Genomic DNA, 19,699 nt, shown 5'->3' with positions numbered 1-19,699 from the left:
AAAATAAGAATCATGGTGTTCTCAATACTTGAGAATGAGCCTTTTATGTCTATAGAGGGAGCAAGACCTCTTTCACGGAGTCCGCCATGCATGTTGCACTGCCCAAGTCTCCACTGTAGCCCAGAAGAGACAAACAAAAGAAGAATAAGTAGAAGCAGCTTCAATGACCAAAAAAACAATGGAGTTTAACGTAATTAGGAACCTATCACAGACCCTATTGGAATTTCTAGGATTATCATTCTTTGTCCAATCAATCACATTTTGAGCAGCTAAACATACTTGAAAACTCACAAAACTTGCACGACATGAAAATCGACATTCTTGATGGTTTTTGGCGATTGGTGAGGCAAAATGGCTCACCAGCACCCCCTAAAGAGCAGCCTCCACTAGAAATTTGACTTAGATGTACAAAATTCTGTACTACAAAAAAGCCCCTCATTTTTTTCACATTTATCTGCATTCATAGGTGTTGTACTTTAATGAGTACCTCCTAGAGATTTGACCTGATCAACTTCAATTTTCATCAGGGCAGTCTTAAGACCTTTGCAATGGAAAGTCATTAAAATCTTGAGCTACAATGCAACAGGAAATTACATGTTTTATACAATGATGCACTCCTCCTTGCAGGATTACTGGATCAACCTCAAACTTGGTCAGAAAACCCTTAAGACCTTCATGATGCTGAATTGGTAAGATTGTGACTTTTGATCGAATGGTCTCCCTGTGGCGGTGCGGCAAATTTGATGTCTTGCCATGAAACAAGAAGTTGTTGTAACTCGACTGTACATAGTCAAATCTCCTCCAAACTTCACATGCCTGATAACAGTCTTGGCCTGGAAACATTTAGCCTACATAGAGCCAATACAGCCATATAGCAACAGCCAATAGAGTGGTGTAGGGGTGACATATTTTTGGAGGCCAACCTAAAAGTTAGCATCACCCTCAAGCCGAATTGGATTTTGGGATATCGCCGAAAATAAGCTCTGTGGCAAACAGTTTATTATACTGACAGGTTTTGTTTGGCACAATAATCTTCACACATGAACATCACTTTTGTGATTTTCAAAGCGAAAATGAAATCTCTAGAAGTAAAAAGCTAATGTACATGTAATGTGGCATTTTATGTCGTAGAACAATATGTGTGGATATCTTAAGCCTGTAGTAACCACAGACCTTATTTCAGCCATTTAACAAAAACCCAATTCAAAAACCTCATAGACTTCGAGATGAGGGAACTGGAAGTGCAAAAATGCTAACCGATTTCCAGGTTTACACCACTCTATAATCTGTAATAGTCATAGCGCCACCTAGTGGCAACAGGAAATAACCCGTTTTAGACATTGATGTTGAACAGATCCACTTCAAATTGGGTCAGAAAAGCTTTAATGCCGTCTGATTCTGTCTGAATGAGGCCTCAATCCGACACACTGGACCTTCAATTTGAATATTGCTAATAATTATATGAAAGAAATAGCTAAGATTTGTTATGGAAACTTTGTTGTATTCGCTTCTCACATCTAACAACCAGGTGAAGTGGTTGGGGATTAATATGTGTGCAGGATCACTGATAAAATCTTTTCAGACTGAGGTTGCATTTTACTAATCCCTATATTCTTTATAATTTGTGAGATTTATAAATGTGGCTGTTTTCTATCAGAAGTAGATGCAACTGGTTTCTTGGTTGACTCTGAGCATCCTGCCACAAGCACAGTTGTTGTTATGACTCACTGCTTCAGCTCCTCATGTCCTTTCAGGTGCTCTTAAACATCAAAGACTTGAGCAGTGAGAGGCCTCTGCTGGAGGTGTTGATGCTTGATGAGATGCTCAGTGATGCAATATTAAAATCAAGACAGGCTGCAGCAGAGCATAATGTGGAAAAGCACAGCACAAGGTTATAGTTAGTGTGCATTTCCTGTCTAGAAACTGAGATGGTTAGATTATCACCTCTACCCTCAGACTTACATCGAGCCACAGCCAGGAAGAGAAGATTCACCACAAAGTCATGTGGTAATATATCTCATCTAAGATATCAGTGAGGGTTAGAATAAATTTGAGACATAAAGAAAATAAGATTCAGATCATGTTGAGTATTTCTCATCCATATGTTGAGCAAAAGAAGACATACACGATGGTGACCTTAATGATGTATGGTTATACACAAACTCCATCTTTCTGTAAACAGTCTGGCTGGCAGGGTCCCTCGCTTCCATCTGCAAACACAAGTGAAACGGAGGATAATCTTTTGAGCCTTTAATCCCTGGTAAAAATCTTCCCAATAAAACAAAATGAGCTGTCGAATTTAATTATGTATCATCAGTCCCTGCCACCTGTTGGTGTTCCTATTATTATCCTGCCTCAGACACCAGCCGATTCGCTCTCATTTGTCTCCCTCTAAAGGTCCTTTCTGATCATGTTTCATTCATCACATCAGTATGCTGTAGACTAATATATTGTGACAGGCTTTTTCTGTATTTCAGACAGACTTTGCAGATGCCAGACGAAGGGCTTTCCCTGGCGAAGTCTGCCTGACCAGAACAGTCTGACTCTGACTGCCTAAGGGGAGATACAGGTGGACAGGGTGACATTTTTAACTAATAGATATCACCATGATAATTCCCATGTAAAGTTCCATAGTTATTTTATAACAAGCTTTCTGAAATTCTATGATTAAATATGCACATAAGGCATTGTCTACTTAAAAGCGCAGTAATATGCATACATTTCCGCACTGGAAATCTAAACATTCGATCAAGCCAGGTTCAAAATTCTTAGTTAATTTCGTTGACAGAGGGCATTTTGGGTTTCTCTTTTATCAATCCATAAATCATAAAATACTGTCTACAGACATGATAATACAAAAATTGATATGGTTTGTTGAATGTAAGTAGATTTAGTACTATAGTACTATACTCAAGTACAATTTTGAGGTATTTGTATTTAAGTATTTCCATTTTCTGCTGCTTTGTACCACTTGTTGCAACTTTTACTCCATTACATTTAATCAGTGACACCACACCACAGACACCACAAAAACACAGAAAACACATAATCAGAAATGATTGGACCATGACACAAATTATATATGAACAAACCCCTCTGTACAGAACTTCAGAATATAGACTGGACTAAAACTGGAAGGTTTGCCATATGTAAGTGCTTCTGAAGTGAAGATCTCTGGCTCATGTAATCAGAAAAAAAGCAAATTTTGAGTAAAAACACCATACAAAGATATGCATTGTAAAATTCTGTACATTTTTAGACAATAAATGGTAAATAGGGTTAAACTTTTAACTAATAGATATCTCCATGAAAATTCCCCAGTTGATAACTTACATAAAGACAATTATTTTTTGTATCACAGGTTTCCTGATATTTTATGTTAAAATACACAATTGAGGATATCTCAATATATATCAATATATATCAATATATATCAATATATCAATATATATATATATATCAATATATATCTATATATATATCTATATATATATATATATCTATATATATATATCTATATATATCTATATATACATATATATATATATATATATATATATATAATTATGCATTAGTTTTCAGAAATATCCAGAACAAAAATCTGAACTAAAATGAACACCTTAATGTGTATTTTGGACATTTTCTTTCCACAGATGTTGAGGGCAGAACGTATCTCCTGAATGAGGCCCAGTGTGTACACCCACATGCTCTGAATCACCTCTCCCCCTGTGAGTCTCCATGTGTCTGTCTCTCATCGAGCTCTTTCAGATCAGCTTAACTCCTGCTCGAACAGGCTGGCTGATGAAAGCTGCCAAGACTGAAGATGGCCTCCACTGCTCACAAAGCACGGACTCAGTGCTGGATTGAGAAGAAGAGGCTGACTCTCCCCTCAGCGGTCCTCTCACCTCCCCAGGAGATCCAGTATTTACGACATCCATCTGTGATAATAAGTGCTTTGTGCCTCGTCTTGGTGTTGTTACTGCCATTTGCTGACTGTCCCTCTGTGGGCTTGTTGGCCTGTCGGGATGCTACTACTTCTGTCTGTGAACCATCAGGGAAAAATGATGGAGAGGAAGTCACAGCACCTTCCTTTTTTAACCCTCTGAGACCCACATAAGGACCTTTCTTTTCCTTCCCTTTTTAGCATGCCTGTTTCTTTTTTCTTTTTCCTGTTTTGCCATATAAAAATGTAATGTTTACAGTATTATTAAATGTTACACCCCCCTTCAGCTAATTAAATGTCACTCAATAAAGCATATATACACTACTATATATATTAGCCCATAAATAAAAACAAAAAACAAACAAAAAAATGAACTGGAAATTATATTTATTTTATCAAATAGGATTTCTGTGAAAATTAAACTTAATACCCATTGTAATTAATGATAATTTTCTATTTGTCTGGTTGTTATTTGTATGAACATATGATTTAAAGATGTGACTGGAAAGATCGAGAAGCAGTTAGCCATCCGAACTCACCCAAAATCCCAAATGAAAAACATGAATTAAGAAAATACCAGTGCAATAACCCCCCCACTACCACACCTAATTTACATACTCACTTGTGTACATATTCACTTGAATCTTGTGTCTATTTATCTTATTGTATATATTTACTACTATTTTTGTCTATTTTTTAATACTTATTTATATTTGATATTTATTTGTCGAACAAAGAGCTGCTATCTATGTTTCGTTGTTTCTGAAACAATGACAATAAAGATATATTCTATTCTAAAAATATAAAACAAACTAAAGCACAATAAGAGACATACAAAGTCATCAGAACAACATAGCACCAATCAGTTTAAGTACACCTCAAGATTAATGACTTGTGTCATATTGCATCATGAAGGACAGGATGGTTAGGTCAGTTATTATTAGAGTGAATGTAGTGAATAAAGACTGAAGAAATTGCTGAAATGTGATGAGAGTGGCAAGTACATATATTCATATGTGATAATAAATGTTTTTATTTTGTGATCTCATCGGGGCATTAGCTTTCACAAAATTGCCGTTTGGGACATTGTAATCAGGGAGTCATTCATCCACTCCTCATCCAGATGGACTGCGAGCTGGTTTCTCTAATCTTAAACCTGCCGTATCATCCCTTTGGGTGCGTCACAGCAGGCTCACTTTCTAAATTGCCTTAACTGGAGGGCAGTTTATGTGCACATTAAATGGTCTAACAAGTGCAGGAGGCAAAATTTGGCAATAGCTTCCACACTGCGAATCTTTTAATTGGTGACCTTTAACTAGTACCACACGCTTGTCAGAAAAGTTCTGCAGTGAAATGGACTGAAATTATTTCTCTTGAGCGCTGTTGTCTCTGCAGAGCAGAGATACACACACAGAACCACATATAGCTCAAGGGGGCGCACTGACTCTACTTTCTAAACTTCAGCCTGACCATCTCACCTCCTCACTGTGGCATGACTTGTCTCATAGTCTGTGTTTTTCATATTCAGATGTCAGGAGCTTGATACTTCCTTTTGTCACAGAGCTATAGTGGGGGAATTGTTGGGTGGTCATTTCCCTTTCTGTCTGTGTTTACCTGACTGTTTGGTAGGCCCAGTCATTTCAACCAGATCCTGTTATCATTGTTGTCTTGACACAAGTGCACTAATGAGCGCCTTAACTCTAATTGGACCATGACATTAATGGAAAATACCGCAGGCATGAAACGGTTCATCAGCACTTCCAACCACAGAAATGTCCACAGTGCAGACCAGCCCTAAACTATAAAAATACATCAGAACAGTTATCAACTAAGTCATAGATAGACAGATAGATAAATAGACAGACTGACAGACCGACAGACAGACGAATAGACAACATCAACAGCAAGAATTTTTATTTTTACTGACTGTCTTCTCATCTTTGTTTTCTTTTGATATCCACTTTTAATGAGATTAATGAACAATTAGAACAATCTTTGGTTGAAGACAAGTCACTTTTGGTTATAAAGCCCAAAATCACAATCACATTGCCAGTGGGCTTTAAAATCTGTACAGTGAATGACATCCTCAGTCCTTAGACCCTCGATTAGGAAGGGAAAACTCCCCAGAAAGAAAACCCTTGCAGCAGGAAAAAAACAAAACATGGAGGAAACCTCAGGAAGAGCCACAGTGATCCCTTACCCTGAGAGACACACATGCAATAAATGTCTTGTGTACAGAACAGATCAGAATGAAGTGGACATCATGTAAACATGCAAAATGACGATGAGTCAGAAGAACACATGGCTTATTTCATGGATTCACATGCCAATGGATTGGCAAAGTAATAATGTTATGTTTGATATTCATTTGATAACTACACGTTTAATTAAAACTATCCTATGTGTTTGTAGCCATCTTCATATTCTTAAAAGAGAATAAAACAGGCCTGTAACACACTAAAATCCAGACAGTGACTGTAATTGTTGCAGTGGTGAATACATTCAGGGACAAACAGGTCATCAAACAGGTTGCCATAAGGACGCACTGCTATGAGGTCACTGTGCTGAAGGGTTACTGCAGAAAGCTAACAGTAACCAGGTTACTAAAGTGCATGTAGACTCATAGACTCACTATAAACTATGAGGGAAAACATTTATTAGGGGATGACAGAAACTACAAAGAAAAGCAGTCAATAATCCATGTTTGCTCCACATTACATACAATATCCCACTCAGGAGTGGAAAATAGTCTTCAAGTACTAGTACTTTCCTTGAGTGTTTCCACTTTATGCTACTTTAAACCTCTACGATTTTACTGACAAAAACATCAGCTTAAAAAATATCACACATTGTTATTCAGTAAACTTCCCAAAAGTGTGTAAACACTATAAATGCAAATTATCCCACCCTAATCAGCCACAACATAAAACTACTACTTTCATGTCCATGGATCACTAAGAATTATCCCATAGTATGATAACACTAGAATGGCATGCAGTACAGCATGTACCTCTGCCATGGCTCAACAGTCTCCTTTTGTACTCACTCATAGATACCAACCACCTACAAACACCCGATTCCCCCCACTTTAAGTGCATTTTGTTAATAATATGTACTTTTACTTGAAATTTCAAATTTCAAATGCTAGACGTTTACTTGCAATTTAGTACTTGTGTGGTGTGGTATTGTGACTTCCACTTCAGAAAATCATCTGAATACTCATTTACCACTGGTCACTCTCATGTAGTGCCATGGTAGGGTGCATTGTGATAAACATCAGAGGGATAATCTGAGACTGCTATGGTTCTGATGGCAGGTAACCATGGAAACAGTACCCTGTTTGTGCCAAAAGTGTGAACAATGAAATGCCCTTCTGGCTGCTGAAGTTAGAGAAGTTGCTTATTATAGTGGACGACCATCACTGACTGATTTGTCCATCCAGATGTTATTGATTAGACACAAAGTCTGTCATGATCCATTTGTGACCGAACATTAAGTTACAACATCTTTTTTTTTCTCTTGTGCTCAGAGGTGTGTGAAGTCAGCCGTCTGTCTGGCACAGATGTGTGTTGATGTGCTTCCAGCTGTTTGTGGGGAATGATGGTGTCTAGACCTTTGGTCAGGCTGGACTGAAGGATCCTCCCTTCCAGCCTGTGAGATCATCACACTTTTAATTAGACCGGATCTGTCATTAAACGGGAAGTCAGCCGGTCTCCCTCTCAGTCTTTAAAAGCAGTCGGCTCAAACAGTCAGCAGGACTCTGACAGAGGCTCCAACAAGGTCAGTCTCTTTTTATTTCCTCTTCTATATGTCAGGACGTTCAGTTATGAACATGAACACACGCCTGACAAAAGGGAAATCTTGTTTATTTATTCTGTGCGTGTCTCATGTTTAGTTTCAGATTTACAGAAGGATGGCTTCCACTGTACTGTCTGCTGTTATTTTGCTGGCTTCTGCCTTCACATTTAGTGCTGCTCAGAGTGAGTATAACGCATGTGACATTTTTATTTCATAGAGGAATATTTGACTGAACAGATTCTTGTTTTTTTAACGTAAGGCTTTCCAGGAATGTATCGAGTGTTTTTACTTATTCATGTTGACTCTGTTAATAATTATTTACCAGAGGGAGAACCACTACAACTACTACAGAAATCAATTTCTGGCACAGTTGTATTATTTACAGACTATGTCCTCAAACAGACTATGTTATTGGAGATAAAATGATGCAAATTTGCACAGATGCCATCTTATTATCTGTACTGCATGTCCAGCTCTGACTTATTTTTCTCTCATAAACAGCAAGCTGCAAAGGACGATGTGGTCTCGAGTACGACAGGGGCTCCATGTGCCAGTGTGATTATAACTGCCTGACTTATGATGAGTGCTGCAAAGACTACGAATCTCAGTGCACCACATGTGAGACCTTTCTCTCAGAAAATGTTACTCTGTTGATGTGTAAACAACATTTTGTGTTACTGATTACAAACTTTTGTAAAAAAAAAAACAATTTATAACACAATTTTTCTGCACTGCAGTGAGCAACCTTTCATATACACCCCAAAAATAATTCACGTAAAACAGGCAGTTTAACTAATTTAACTATGTGTACATTTTCCATTTAATTCTATTACATCTGTTCAATGTTAAGGGTCACATTTACACTGTAAGACATCATTACTGAATTCAGTAGAATCAACTTATCTTTTCTAATGAACTTAACGTAAATATACAAGTTTTATTTTAATTTTATTATTTTTAAGTTTTTATGTTCAGACCACTTCAAGTCTTTTGACTTGAAATGATGAGTAGGATGAATGTGATGTACAGAGTTCAGTCAACTCATAGAAATACGTTTCTAAAGAAACATGATCAGCATGTTGGCAGACTTCCCAGCATGCTTTGTTTGAGAGGTAAACTCTCCAGAGACCCTTCTTTTATAGTCTGAAGAAAACACACATCATGGAAACATGCTGCGTGTCTTTAATACATTTTAAGATAAGTTATGGTTGTTTTCTGATGGTTTGACCATGATAAAGGTTAGTATTGAATTATGTCTATAGGCCATCACACTTGTACTCTTTTCACCAGGTTACTGTGAGCAGTTTCAAATGTCTTTGTTCGAATGTTGGCGTCAATAAGAGCAGACGCAGCTGTTCTTTGAGTGAGATGAAAAACTGACTCTTCAAAATACTCTACATGTGAAAGGAAATGAGTCTCACTGAACAGTCATAAATTCAACTTAATATCTTAAGTTAACAAACATTATTATTCTCAAGTTCAGTTCACCTTAAATTGTGTTTCACAAAAAAGGAAATCTTAAAATATTTTAAATGAACTAGTCAACCCAGATTAGCAAACTCAAACATTTTAGGCAGCAATTGAACTTTTAAATTGAACTTTTTTTTGAGTCAATATGTATATATGTATTTATATATATACCAGTTTGATTGATTACTTTCATGTATAATACTTGAATTATAAACACTTTAAATCACATAACGTTATAGAAGTTTCCCTTAACTTTGTATGCAATGTTTGGGTAAACAAATTTTATTTGTACGTCTACATTAGTTTAATTTAATCAGACCGAGTTATTTAATTTAGTCTCACTGACTTAACATGATTGAAGTTTGTGGCACTCCACATTGAACTAGTCTTATTGTACAGGTCGTTTGCATTTAAGTCGCTGTGTTTGTGTCCAACAGCAAACTCATGTAAAGGTCGGTGTGGAGAACAATTCAAAAGAGGTCGGCGGTGCAGCTGCGACTCCGACTGCATGAATTTCAATCAGTGTTGTTCAGATCACAAGACCCACTGTGATGCAGAGGGTAAGTCTTGTCCAACAAATTCAGCATGACTCTATATGTGTGTCATTTTCTGCATGTTAACAGATTTTTCTTCACAGTTTCATACACAGTAATCTCACAATGATTAAAGCAACACAATGTAACTTTTACTGCGAAAGATTAAAAAAAAAACAAAAAAAACACGAAGCTATAATCAGCCCAGATTACATTTTAAAAAATGTGTACTTAGATCAATAACATTGTCAAAGATTTCTTGGTTACAGTTTTGATTATGACTAATAATAATAATAATAGTAATAGTAATTTTATTAGTAATTTAGTAATTTTAAAACTAAATAAAAATACTACACACGGTACACCTGTACTTTGTGACAGTAATGTTTTCGTAAAGGTTTTTTGATTTGACTGCATTTTATTTGCATTGAAAATGATTTCAGATGTTTAAAAAGAAAAGATAATCTGTTGAACTCTCGTGGTGGTATAAGGTGCTATAAGGCTTTTTAAATGTTTGATTTTGAAGTAGTTGAACAGTATTCAGATTAGATTACATTTTTTGTAATAATCCAATGGATTACATTACTAATTGCAAAAATTTTGCCACATAATTTGTATTCAGTAACTGAATACATTTAAAGTTATCTGACCCAAGCCTATTGATTGTTCAGTCTCATGAGCAGGCAGTCTGTCACTGAAGCTTTGGGTTGGTAGTTTGGGTCCAACCCAACCCAAAGTGTTGGCATTGGAGACTAAACAATCACCTGTCTTTCTCCAGAATCACTTCAGAAGTTACCTGGTGTTGCTTTAACTTGAAGGTGGTCACACACCTTTGGTGTCTTTTTGTTGGTGATCATTTTAAACTTGACCCAAATACAGTAATGGTTGTTTGACTGCATGGCTGCAAGTTAAGTCAGCCCTCGCCTGAGATTGGTACATGTGCATGATGAGTGAAGTGTAAAGAAGATTAATCTGACATGGAAAACTTGCATGTCCACCAGCATGTGGAGCAGCATGCAATGCACGCAGTAATCTGCACTGATGCATTCGGTTAAATTTGACAATATTCTCTGTCTCGGTAATTACCACAGAAGAAATCAGTGGAGCAGCCAGTGCTACAGCACCAGTGAAGACTAATTCATGTCAAAACGTGAAAGATAACAAACCCAAAGGTATATTTGACCTGGGGAAAAAGGGTGATTTTTTTTCTAGATTTTTAGTTATTTAGGATTGAAGGCAAATGTGTTTTTTAAAGGGTTAACTCTCTAATGTCATTCATGAATATTCCCACAGAGCCAACTCTGAATGAAGGTGCAGGTAACTATGCTTTATTTTCACTTTGCTATTTGCAACAAAACAATATTTTCTTTTAATCTTAAATAACTGAAATGATTCCAATGACAGAGACCAACGCTCTCTGAACTGTTCTCACTGGTTTAGGATTATATCAATGATAGTTATGAGCCGAACTCAGTGGATGTAATAAGGCATATGTCAGGAGGACGGCAGGAAGATGTAGCCATTTAACTGCCACACTGTGGCTCTCTTGATGTGGTTCGCTTCAGAGGCCAAGTCTCACCAGAACAAGCCAAGAGCACAAGCCTCACTGGCCAAAAGTAACACAAGGAAGCAGTGTTGTCATGAGTGTGTAGGAGGGTTACGGGCACAGGCTCAGCCACAAGAGAGGAAAGCACCAAACAAAGCCAAGAAAAGATGACTGAACATTTTCTTGGAGGTTTTAATTCAGTAATTGGCTGAGAAAAAGTTCTGTGGGTGGAGAGACCTTTGCATTCTTGTGACTGCTCTCTAGGAGGAAGACATGTTGTCAATTTCTGTCTGGTGTGTCACAGTCAGTGATGAGCAAGCTAAAGAAAACAAATGCAGGAAAAATAGAGACTCTAGTGATTACAAAAGAATAAGTTCAGTTAATGTCATTAACTGCTCACACCCATGCTGATGGAAAGTCCGGTGAAGTTTCGTAGTCCACAAAACATTTCTGGAGCTTCACAGCAAAACAGTGTTACAGCATTCTTCTAAACACCTGAAGTAGATGAGGACCAAAAAAAAAGAAGAAAAAATGAAACAACTCATCAAGCATAGTTCAAGTCTACAGAAGCCTTGAGATCCCAGAGTGATTCAAAATGTTATTATTTACACCTTTTCTACCCCTTTAAGCCAAAATCTTCACTGTAGCTGTTGCGCTAAAAGTGTGAGCGCACATCCTGTCTGAAGTGGGTGCACGACCTGGACTCCGCAGCAAGGGTGCTTTCAAATCAATTTGGGATCTCGGGTCTTCTGTAGACTTGGATTACTCCAGATTGGCTGTATGGCTGTTTTTTTTTATTTCAGCTGTTTCTTCACATTTCAGCTGTGTGTTCACAACTGGGAAAATTCCCATGAATGCCCTCTCAAGTTATAACAAACAACGTGAAAATTGGAGAAAATTTCTAGACACGACTTGCCGAGTTGACGTCATATGTATCGTATATTGTATCATATTGTATCGTTTCCTCTGTGCCATCTGCTTCAGTTGTTCAGAGGAATACTGCAACACTGTTTTGCTGTGAAGACCCAGAAATGGGTGAAAACATGACTACAAAACTTGACTTTCCATCAGCATGTGGTTGAGTAGTCAATGACCAAATTTTCCTTTTTTTGGTGAACGTAACCTTTAAGACTGACAGTTATGAGCATTTATATTATTTAATCTTGCCCAATTTGTCCAACAGATGACCATTTAATTCCTCTGGTCAGTCCAACATCATATCCACAAGATGATGTCACTGATGGTGAGCGATGATGTGCATGGATAATAAATCTTGCTAGGCGTTTTCTTCCACCAGTGAAGTTTCATGAATGTGAATGAATCCAGGTGTGCACACCTCTCACTTGTCACATTCTTCTTAGATATGTACAGCCAGATAGATCCTAATGATGAGTTTTCCGACAATGGAGTGGAGGACCTGGAGGCGAGTCCAATCCCAGAGAGCACCAGCGGTTATGGATTATCTACAGCTGACCGACTGGATCAGATTTCTGTTGAACCCACACAGGATCCAGACCCTCTGGAGTTCAGTACAGAGATGTTTACAGTCGTCTCTCAGACAGAGATGACACCCTCAGATGATGAACCAACACAGGCCGATGACAGCCCCGTCACCCTTTATCCCGTCACTGAAGAAGCCCCCACTGAGAGCTCAGGTACGTGATAACAATGATAATCAACACAGGAAAAACATGAAGCTGCCAGAATAGCTTCCACACGTCTCGGTATAGATTTTCCAAGTCAATGTACTTTAACAAATCAGGGCAATCACAAAGGTGGGAAAACAAGACAAAGACAGGAAGCAAAACAACACGACAGAGGAGAGTGAAACTTTTAAATTAAACAGGAAATAACTAAACTAAAACCTCAAACTGTGACGATAATAGTCAACTTCCAAGACGCAGCTCACATGGAACAGAGGACAATTCATGCGTATACCTCTTCTGCAAAATCCACCACATTACTTAGATCCACATTCTCCTATATCCTTGCAAAATCCTAAAAAGAAAAAAAAAATTCTAATGTGTTATCTTTTTTTCCATAACTGAATAAACAAGCTATTCTCAGGTCCCCAGAACACTGGCAGGGTCCGCCATATAAACAAAGTCAAGTCAAGTTTTTCCTTTACTTTGATAATTGATTAGATTGTTTCTGACTCCCTTTGAGTAAATTTGATTGAAATGTAAGAGTTCTTGATTATGTTTGTCTTCCTCCAGATGACCGGGATCCAACCAGCTCAGGAACAACTCTCCCTCAGCCCACAACAGAAGCTGACCACGTCTCCAGCCAGACTCCTCCAACATCAGCACCCCAAACAGAGCATTCTCCTACAGCCAACAACCCAGAGCTGGAGGCGATAGGAGAGGGACATATGCAGCTCGAGGTTGATATTATTTCTGAGGCCGAGGCAACAGATCTGCCTGTCGCCTCCTCTGATGTGCCAGAGGTTACAACCACAGCCCCATCAGTATCCACAGGACCAACACAGGCCTCCTCAACGGCCCCGGAAAACTCCCAGGTCACCTTCATCACTGCCTCATCAACGCAGGAGTCAACGCCCATCCCAGAGGCAACCACCTCAAACCCAGATGACAGCGACATCAACAAAGAGGATGTCACAGCAGGCCCTCAATTCCAGGACATCGAAGATCCTTCCATCAGTGTTTCTCCTGCAGAGCCTGATGCCCTGACGACCCACATCCCTTCATCCACAGATGCGGTGCAGGACGACACCGCAGATGATGTTACTGCTGATCAACTAAATGTCACCCCCGACCCGACCAAACCCACATTATCTGATGCCACCTCAAAGCCTCAGGACAAACCAGAACCATACAAGCCACCACCATCTAAACCATCCAGCTCCAAACCTGAGAAAAAGCCTCTGGTTTCTCTCAACATAGACGATTCTAGAGACTACCAAGCAGGTCAGAAATGTTCTTATCATTGGGCCAGAAAACAAATTACATAAAAGAATAATTCTGTAACTCTGAGAGGTGAAAGTATTGAAATTTTCATCCTGCAGGCTCTGCTTATATCTAATTTGTTTTACATGAGTTATTGCAGAAATCCAAGCCTCCTTTTTTTCTTGCAGCCTGTTTTATGAGCTCATTTCGCCTTTCATTCTGCCTCTGGTTCAACAGAACCTGCTTCAAAGCGTAGCTACACTATATTAAGTGATAGAGGCGGCTGTTTGCTCACACTGCAAATGAAACCTCATTTACTCATCTACTCTAAAGAAAGGGAAAAAAAAGTTCAGGAAAAGTCCTCACACCTCTTGGAGCACAACATGAGATTGAACACAGTCTGTGATTACATGGTTTCTGTGTATTATTGCTTGTTTATCCAAACAGATGGTTTCCTCACAAATGTGTGTCCTTTTTTTCCCAGATGCCAGCAACGATACAAATCTGTGCAGTGGGCGGCCGGTCAGCGGATTGACTACGCTGAGGAACGGAACAATTGTTGTTTTCAGAGGTGAGTGCCAACCAGGCAGCTGCTACTCAGTGTGTTCACAGTCAATATATCTGCAAATTGTATCATGTGTTTACCTAGATAGTTCAGTAACATTCAAGAGAGCAGAGAGGACTGAACTGTACAGGAAGGGGAGTTTAGTACATTTATTTACTCAAGAACTCGACTTAACAACTGTTTTGTTGTTTATATTTTCTGCTATTTCATACATTAAATAGAAATATGTCACTTTTTTACTTGTATATATTTATCTGACAACCACTGGTGGAACGTAACAGTACATTTACGTACTGTAAAGTACTGTTGTTAGCAGCTTCCACAAAGGGTGGTTTCCATTTCAACAGTTTAACAGTGAAAAGAGGAAAATTCATACAATATTTTTCTTTTTTTCAATCCTGTTAAACATTTCATGACCACCCTGAGATATGTTGTGACTTCTGGGGGCCCGACCCTTAGGTTGGAAACCACAGGACCAAAGTACCTGACAGAATATAAAGAAATTAAAACTAGCTGCCCTGGACTAGCTACAACAGGATGACTCTACTCGGTTAGGGTCAATTTTTCTGCATTATGAGTAATTTTTTAAGGCTTTGGCACTTTTTACTTTTATGACTTCTAATGCAGGACGTTTATTTGTAAATGACCTGAATAATTCTACTGCAAGACCACAAAAAATACAGGCCTGAAGTATCTGAGGAGCAGAAATAAACTAAGATAATAAAATACACTTTGAGATCACTCTGATGGTACTCTTAAGATCTATGGTATGCAGGTGGACCACTCTTATGTATCCATGTTGTTTTCCTTCAGGGCACTACTTCTGGTTTCTGGACAGCAACAGGGTTCCTGGTCCGGCCCAAGGCATCACACAAGTGTGGGGCGTCCCTTCCCCCATTGACACAGTGTTCACCCGCTGCAACTGCCAGGGCAAAACATACATTTTCAAGGTACATTTTTTCCTCTCATTCGAACCAATTAGTGCATTTGAGAAATCTGTACAACATCAGCAGCTAATAACACAATCTCGGCTCTTCTCTGATCTTGAGCCAATTATCCACCTCTGTAAAATGCTGTTCAGGTATATTTCGGTTGCCTGAGGTTTAATGTTCTGGTTTGTTTGTGATCTTTGCAGGGACCTCAATACTGGAGATTTGAAAATGATGTTTTGGACACTGGCTATCCAAAGGTCATTGAAACAGGCTTTGATGGGCTTCGTGGTCACATCACAGCTGCTCTGTCTGTGCCTCAGTACCAGAGGAGGAAAGAGGCAGTGTACTTCTTCAAGAGAGGTGATGAACTGCTGTCTTCATTGCTTTTATTTACTTTTTCCTTTCAGTGTAAAACAAAATTTTGATTTTCATTAATTAAATACACATAATGCTAGTCTGAATTAATGAACACACTGAAATTAACTCTTGACTGGTTCTTCCAGGTGGATTGGTCCAAAAATACTCATACCAGTATGGCACCAGTCAGACATGTGGCAGGAAACCCCAGTACGCCATTTACACAGTCCGCAACCGAGTGGTTCGTCAAGCAGGTACTTCAAGAAGAAAAGAAATACTTTTAACTTGTGCAGCATTTTATTTTTTCTCAATTGTGTGTTCCTTTATAGCTGCAATGAGTGTACTGGGTGTTTGCTCGACTCATGTAAACATGTTTTATTTGAGCTAGAACACATGTAGTTCTCTGAAAAAGTGAGTCATGCTTTTGTGAGGGTGAGAGGGGCAGCAAGGTCCAAGTTGTAAATGATTTCCAAGTGGAAATAAATTGCCTGTGTGCCATTTATGGGGCTGCAACTGCTGTAGGTTGTGAGGTTTAACAGAAAAATGTCAACAGTAAAACAAAAACAAAGGGATATATAAACTTTAACATCAATGGTTTGATTCTAGCGTCTTTTCTGGGACCGGCTGTCAACATCCGGACGTCTTGGAGAGGTTTCCCCTCCACCATCACTGCTGCTGTGTCCATCCCAAGCATCAGAGAGCCAGAGGGATACAAATACTACGTCTACTCAAGATGTAAGTCATCAACACATACTTCAAAATCCTTCTAGTGCTGAGGATCTTTGTTGGGAAAACAAATTACAGTTTCAACTGCTCTAACTGCTGCACATCAAGACTTGAATTTATAAGGTCATTATAGAAAAAAACCCTCCTTGCCTTATTTTGGCTCCTCACACACCCTGGTTTAAAATCACTGCTTGCCATGGAATCCCCTTCAATTTACAGAACTGAAACAGAAGTGTTGTTTATTGGGTAAATATCACTTTGTTCATCGTAAAAATAATATCTTCAAAAGAACAAAGCTCGTCTGCCTGCAGTAAGACTTCTGTTACCCTCATTCACATCATGTCTGAAAAGCCTAACAAGGACCATGTGTATCTGGGTGTGTGTCAGGGTGGGGTGGGGGATGAGGCAGATGTAAAGGCCATTAAGGGTGGTGTCCATCCACCTATGGCTCAAGTTTAATATGGAAAAACCAGAGTAAAAGTTTCCATTTTAATGATGATACCAATAGTCTGAAGAATACTGTGGTTCCTTTCTGAGTAAAACACTCTCACTGTCACTCCGTGAAGCGAACAGGAAATGTGTCAGGTCTGTTCAGTCCTTTATGTCATTGAAGAGACAGCTCTTAAAATCCATGTGATGCAATGCCAAGTTAGAGTTGTTTATGCCAAATTCATGTTCACTAAAATGGAAACTGCCATGTTGATGGGCAAAAAGTACATCCTAAATGCTACACAGCATAAATTAACATGGTTAATGAACCGTTCTGTTTCTTTTGCAGCCAAATCCTACAACGTGAGGATGGAGGGTGAACGTCCTGTCATCCCTGCTCCTGCAGCCAACACGTCACCGCAGAGCAACAACGTCATCAAGTGCCCAAAGAAAGTCTGATTCAAGAAGTGTTTCACATAGTTTTAAAGTTTATTACATTCTTTGTAAAACACACCACTTCAGCATGGACTGATTACAAAAGGTACTTTACAAGCACATAAAAAAACTAAAAGCAAATAAAGAAAAAAAACAACAGGCTTCAGAACAAGTGAACATTATCAAGGCTAAAAAACAGAATCTCAGAACTCTGATTGGAAATGTGTTTCTGATGGGAAAGTTCTCCGGTCATGGTTGTCAGGTTTTCTCATTAGTGCTTCATCTTGCAAATCTTCTCCCGTGTACACCCCGAGAGGGAAATCCTTGACCTGTAGAGATATAAAATGCTTTTTTTAAAACAAAGCCTGCTATACTGATGTAAAAATTCTGTACAGTGGCTGTATAAAATGAGTATAAAATATTTAACAACGACATTAAACTGGATTATGATACAACCTGTATTAAATGCTTTGACTGGTAATCAAAATTAAGCAAATACAATGTGAGAGGTGAGCTCATGTATAGCTGCCAAAAACAAAAGTTAGCAACTTAAAGAAACTTAAAGATCTTTTGATTAAGTAGAGTTAGTTAATCTGTTGATTTCAGACATGAACAACTTGCAAAAATATATTATTACAAGAGGAATAATATTATATGTTATTATATTTTACAAGTGTTTTTTTTACAAGTCTGAAATAAACTGGAAATCTGTAATTTTGTGTCTGATTTACAATAAAAATGGCAGTATTGTTGTGAACTTCTGTGGAAACTGGCTGTTTATTGGAATTACACACTGTAAAACTCACAAAGATAAACCAATAAACCAACTGTCAATTGTGATACTACTGGGTCTATGCATCTGACTTTTTTAAGAACTTGAAAATGAAGGAAGACACATGTGGACTGACACTGTGGAACATGGTCAGCGCCTTGAACCACTGAGGCAACAGGGCACCACACATGCTACTGATTTTAATGCAAAGATTTTGATCAGACTTCATTGACAGTAACTATGTTTACATGTATACTAACAGTTCACCATTTTTCCAAATATGACCATATGAGTTTGATAGAGGTTGGGCAAACATCATATTCTGATTGGATAGGCAGCATTAGGCCTCATTCATGAGGAAAACGTGGGGGATATGCTGATATTTTTCGGGTTTTAGGAGCATTCCTTCGACATGAGTACAGTGCATTCAGAATGTGTGTCTCAGTTGAGATTTCTAACCAAAAGTTTGCAGCTTTCAACTCTGCAGATAATGGTTTTAATATTTTTCTACCATTGTTTTTATTTTTATTTGGATTGACTGAGATTGTTTTGGAGCATAATTTTGTTAAACTAATGACATCATATCTATTATCATACCTAATAGCAAACCATGAGCAAATATTTATAATCCATTCGTGACACTTAAGTGAGAACATTTCATGATATTTTTGTGATTTTACCTCTTTCTACCACCTTGTTGTATTGACCTAAAAAAATGAACCATGAATTAAATAAGCACAATGCAATCATGAGCCTGAAACTTTTCACACAAAAGAGCAATATAAGCTCATTACTGCTCAATTTGTGTGTGTGCCTTCATACGTTACCTCCTCTCTTCATGCGACCACCGCGGTTTTCTGGCCAGCGCTGCAGCTGTCTGCTGTGTCCAGGTCTAGAGGGTTTAGGTGGAGCACTGCTTGTATCTAGAAAAAAAGACAACATCACAATCAGAACTCAACATTAATTAAGATACATAAGGATAGAAATAAAATAAAAATTCACAGCAGGGATTCACTCTGTACCTGCAGAGCTGGAGGATGGCTCCTGGCTGGTGGAGGGGAGGTTGGCCTTGTCAGACGGCTGGCTTGGCTCCTCTATATCCCCCTGCGAGACCCCTGGATCCACTGACACCTCTGCACTGGACCTGGAATAAACAAACGCACAACATGCATCAAATCTGATCAAATTATATACTTTTGCAGTCTTAAAAACATGAATGCAAGATATCAAAAACCACAAGAGGCTGTTTTCATAAACCTGCTGACTTCTAAAGCCTGTAGTTTTATA

At 38.4% G+C, this 19,699-nt stretch overlaps 2 protein-coding genes across 6 annotated transcripts in view; one reads left to right on the top strand and one right to left on the bottom strand.

The window, feature by feature from the left end:
• The first annotated feature begins 7,575 nt into the window (after positions 1-7,575).
• prg4b (proteoglycan 4b) lies at positions 7,576-18,480 on the top strand. 2 transcript variants are annotated; one of them, XM_073476181.1, is made up of 15 exons: positions 7,576-7,723; positions 7,839-7,923; positions 8,243-8,359; positions 9,649-9,771; positions 10,836-10,916; positions 11,038-11,061; positions 12,474-12,533; positions 12,652-12,945; positions 13,507-14,217; positions 14,681-14,767; positions 15,575-15,711; positions 15,897-16,053; positions 16,197-16,304; positions 16,657-16,785; positions 17,555-18,480. In XM_073476181.1, the coding sequence occupies exons 2-15, from the start codon at positions 7,857-7,859 to the stop codon at positions 17,662-17,664; spliced, it is 2,205 nt and encodes a 734-aa protein (XP_073332282.1). In that variant the 5' UTR covers positions 7,576-7,723; positions 7,839-7,856; the 3' UTR covers positions 17,665-18,480. The 2 variants fall into 2 exon arrangements, with proteins under 2 accessions (XP_073332282.1, XP_073332283.1); XM_073476182.1 differs by lacking the exon at positions 10,836-10,916 and having other exon boundaries at positions 7,578-7,723.
• tprb (translocated promoter region b, nuclear basket protein) overlaps positions 17,676-19,699 on the bottom strand; it is a 24,772-nt gene continuing 22,748 nt past the window's right edge. For 2 of the 4 annotated variants that reach the window (XM_073476176.1, XM_073476177.1), the window contains exons 49-52: positions 19,435-19,556; positions 19,240-19,335; positions 19,093-19,119; positions 17,676-17,969 (exon numbers count right to left, since the gene is read on the bottom strand). In XM_073476176.1, coding sequence (XP_073332277.1) covers positions 17,920-17,969; positions 19,093-19,119; positions 19,240-19,335; positions 19,435-19,556 — 295 coding nt within the window. In that variant the 3' untranslated portion in view covers positions 17,676-17,919. The remainder of the gene's footprint in view (positions 17,970-19,092; positions 19,120-19,239; positions 19,336-19,434; positions 19,557-19,699) is intronic. The other 2 variants (XM_073476178.1, XM_073476180.1) reach the window with 1 other exon arrangement.

Source organism: Pagrus major, chromosome 11 (genome assembly GCF_040436345.1).
Source record: "Pagrus major chromosome 11, Pma_NU_1.0".
In the NCBI taxonomy this organism is placed as follows: domain Eukaryota; kingdom Metazoa; phylum Chordata; class Actinopteri; order Spariformes; family Sparidae; genus Pagrus; species Pagrus major.
The sequence above is the reverse complement of the archived record's forward strand: the minus strand, read 5'-3'. Positions and strand labels throughout refer to the sequence as shown.

Bases quoted from the DNA above. Each gene is read 5' to 3' on its own strand.
- prg4b (XM_073476181.1), top strand. From the start codon at position 7,857: ATGGCTTCCACTGTACTGTCTGCTGTTATTTTGCTGGCTTCTGCCTTC. The intron at 7,924-8,242 runs GTGAGTATAACG...TCTCATAAACAG, and splicing joins CACATTTAGTGCTGCTCAGA to CAAGCTGCAAAGGACGATGT. The intron at 14,218-14,680 runs GTCAGAAATGTT...TTTTTTTCCCAG, and splicing joins TTCTAGAGACTACCAAGCAG to ATGCCAGCAACGATACAAAT.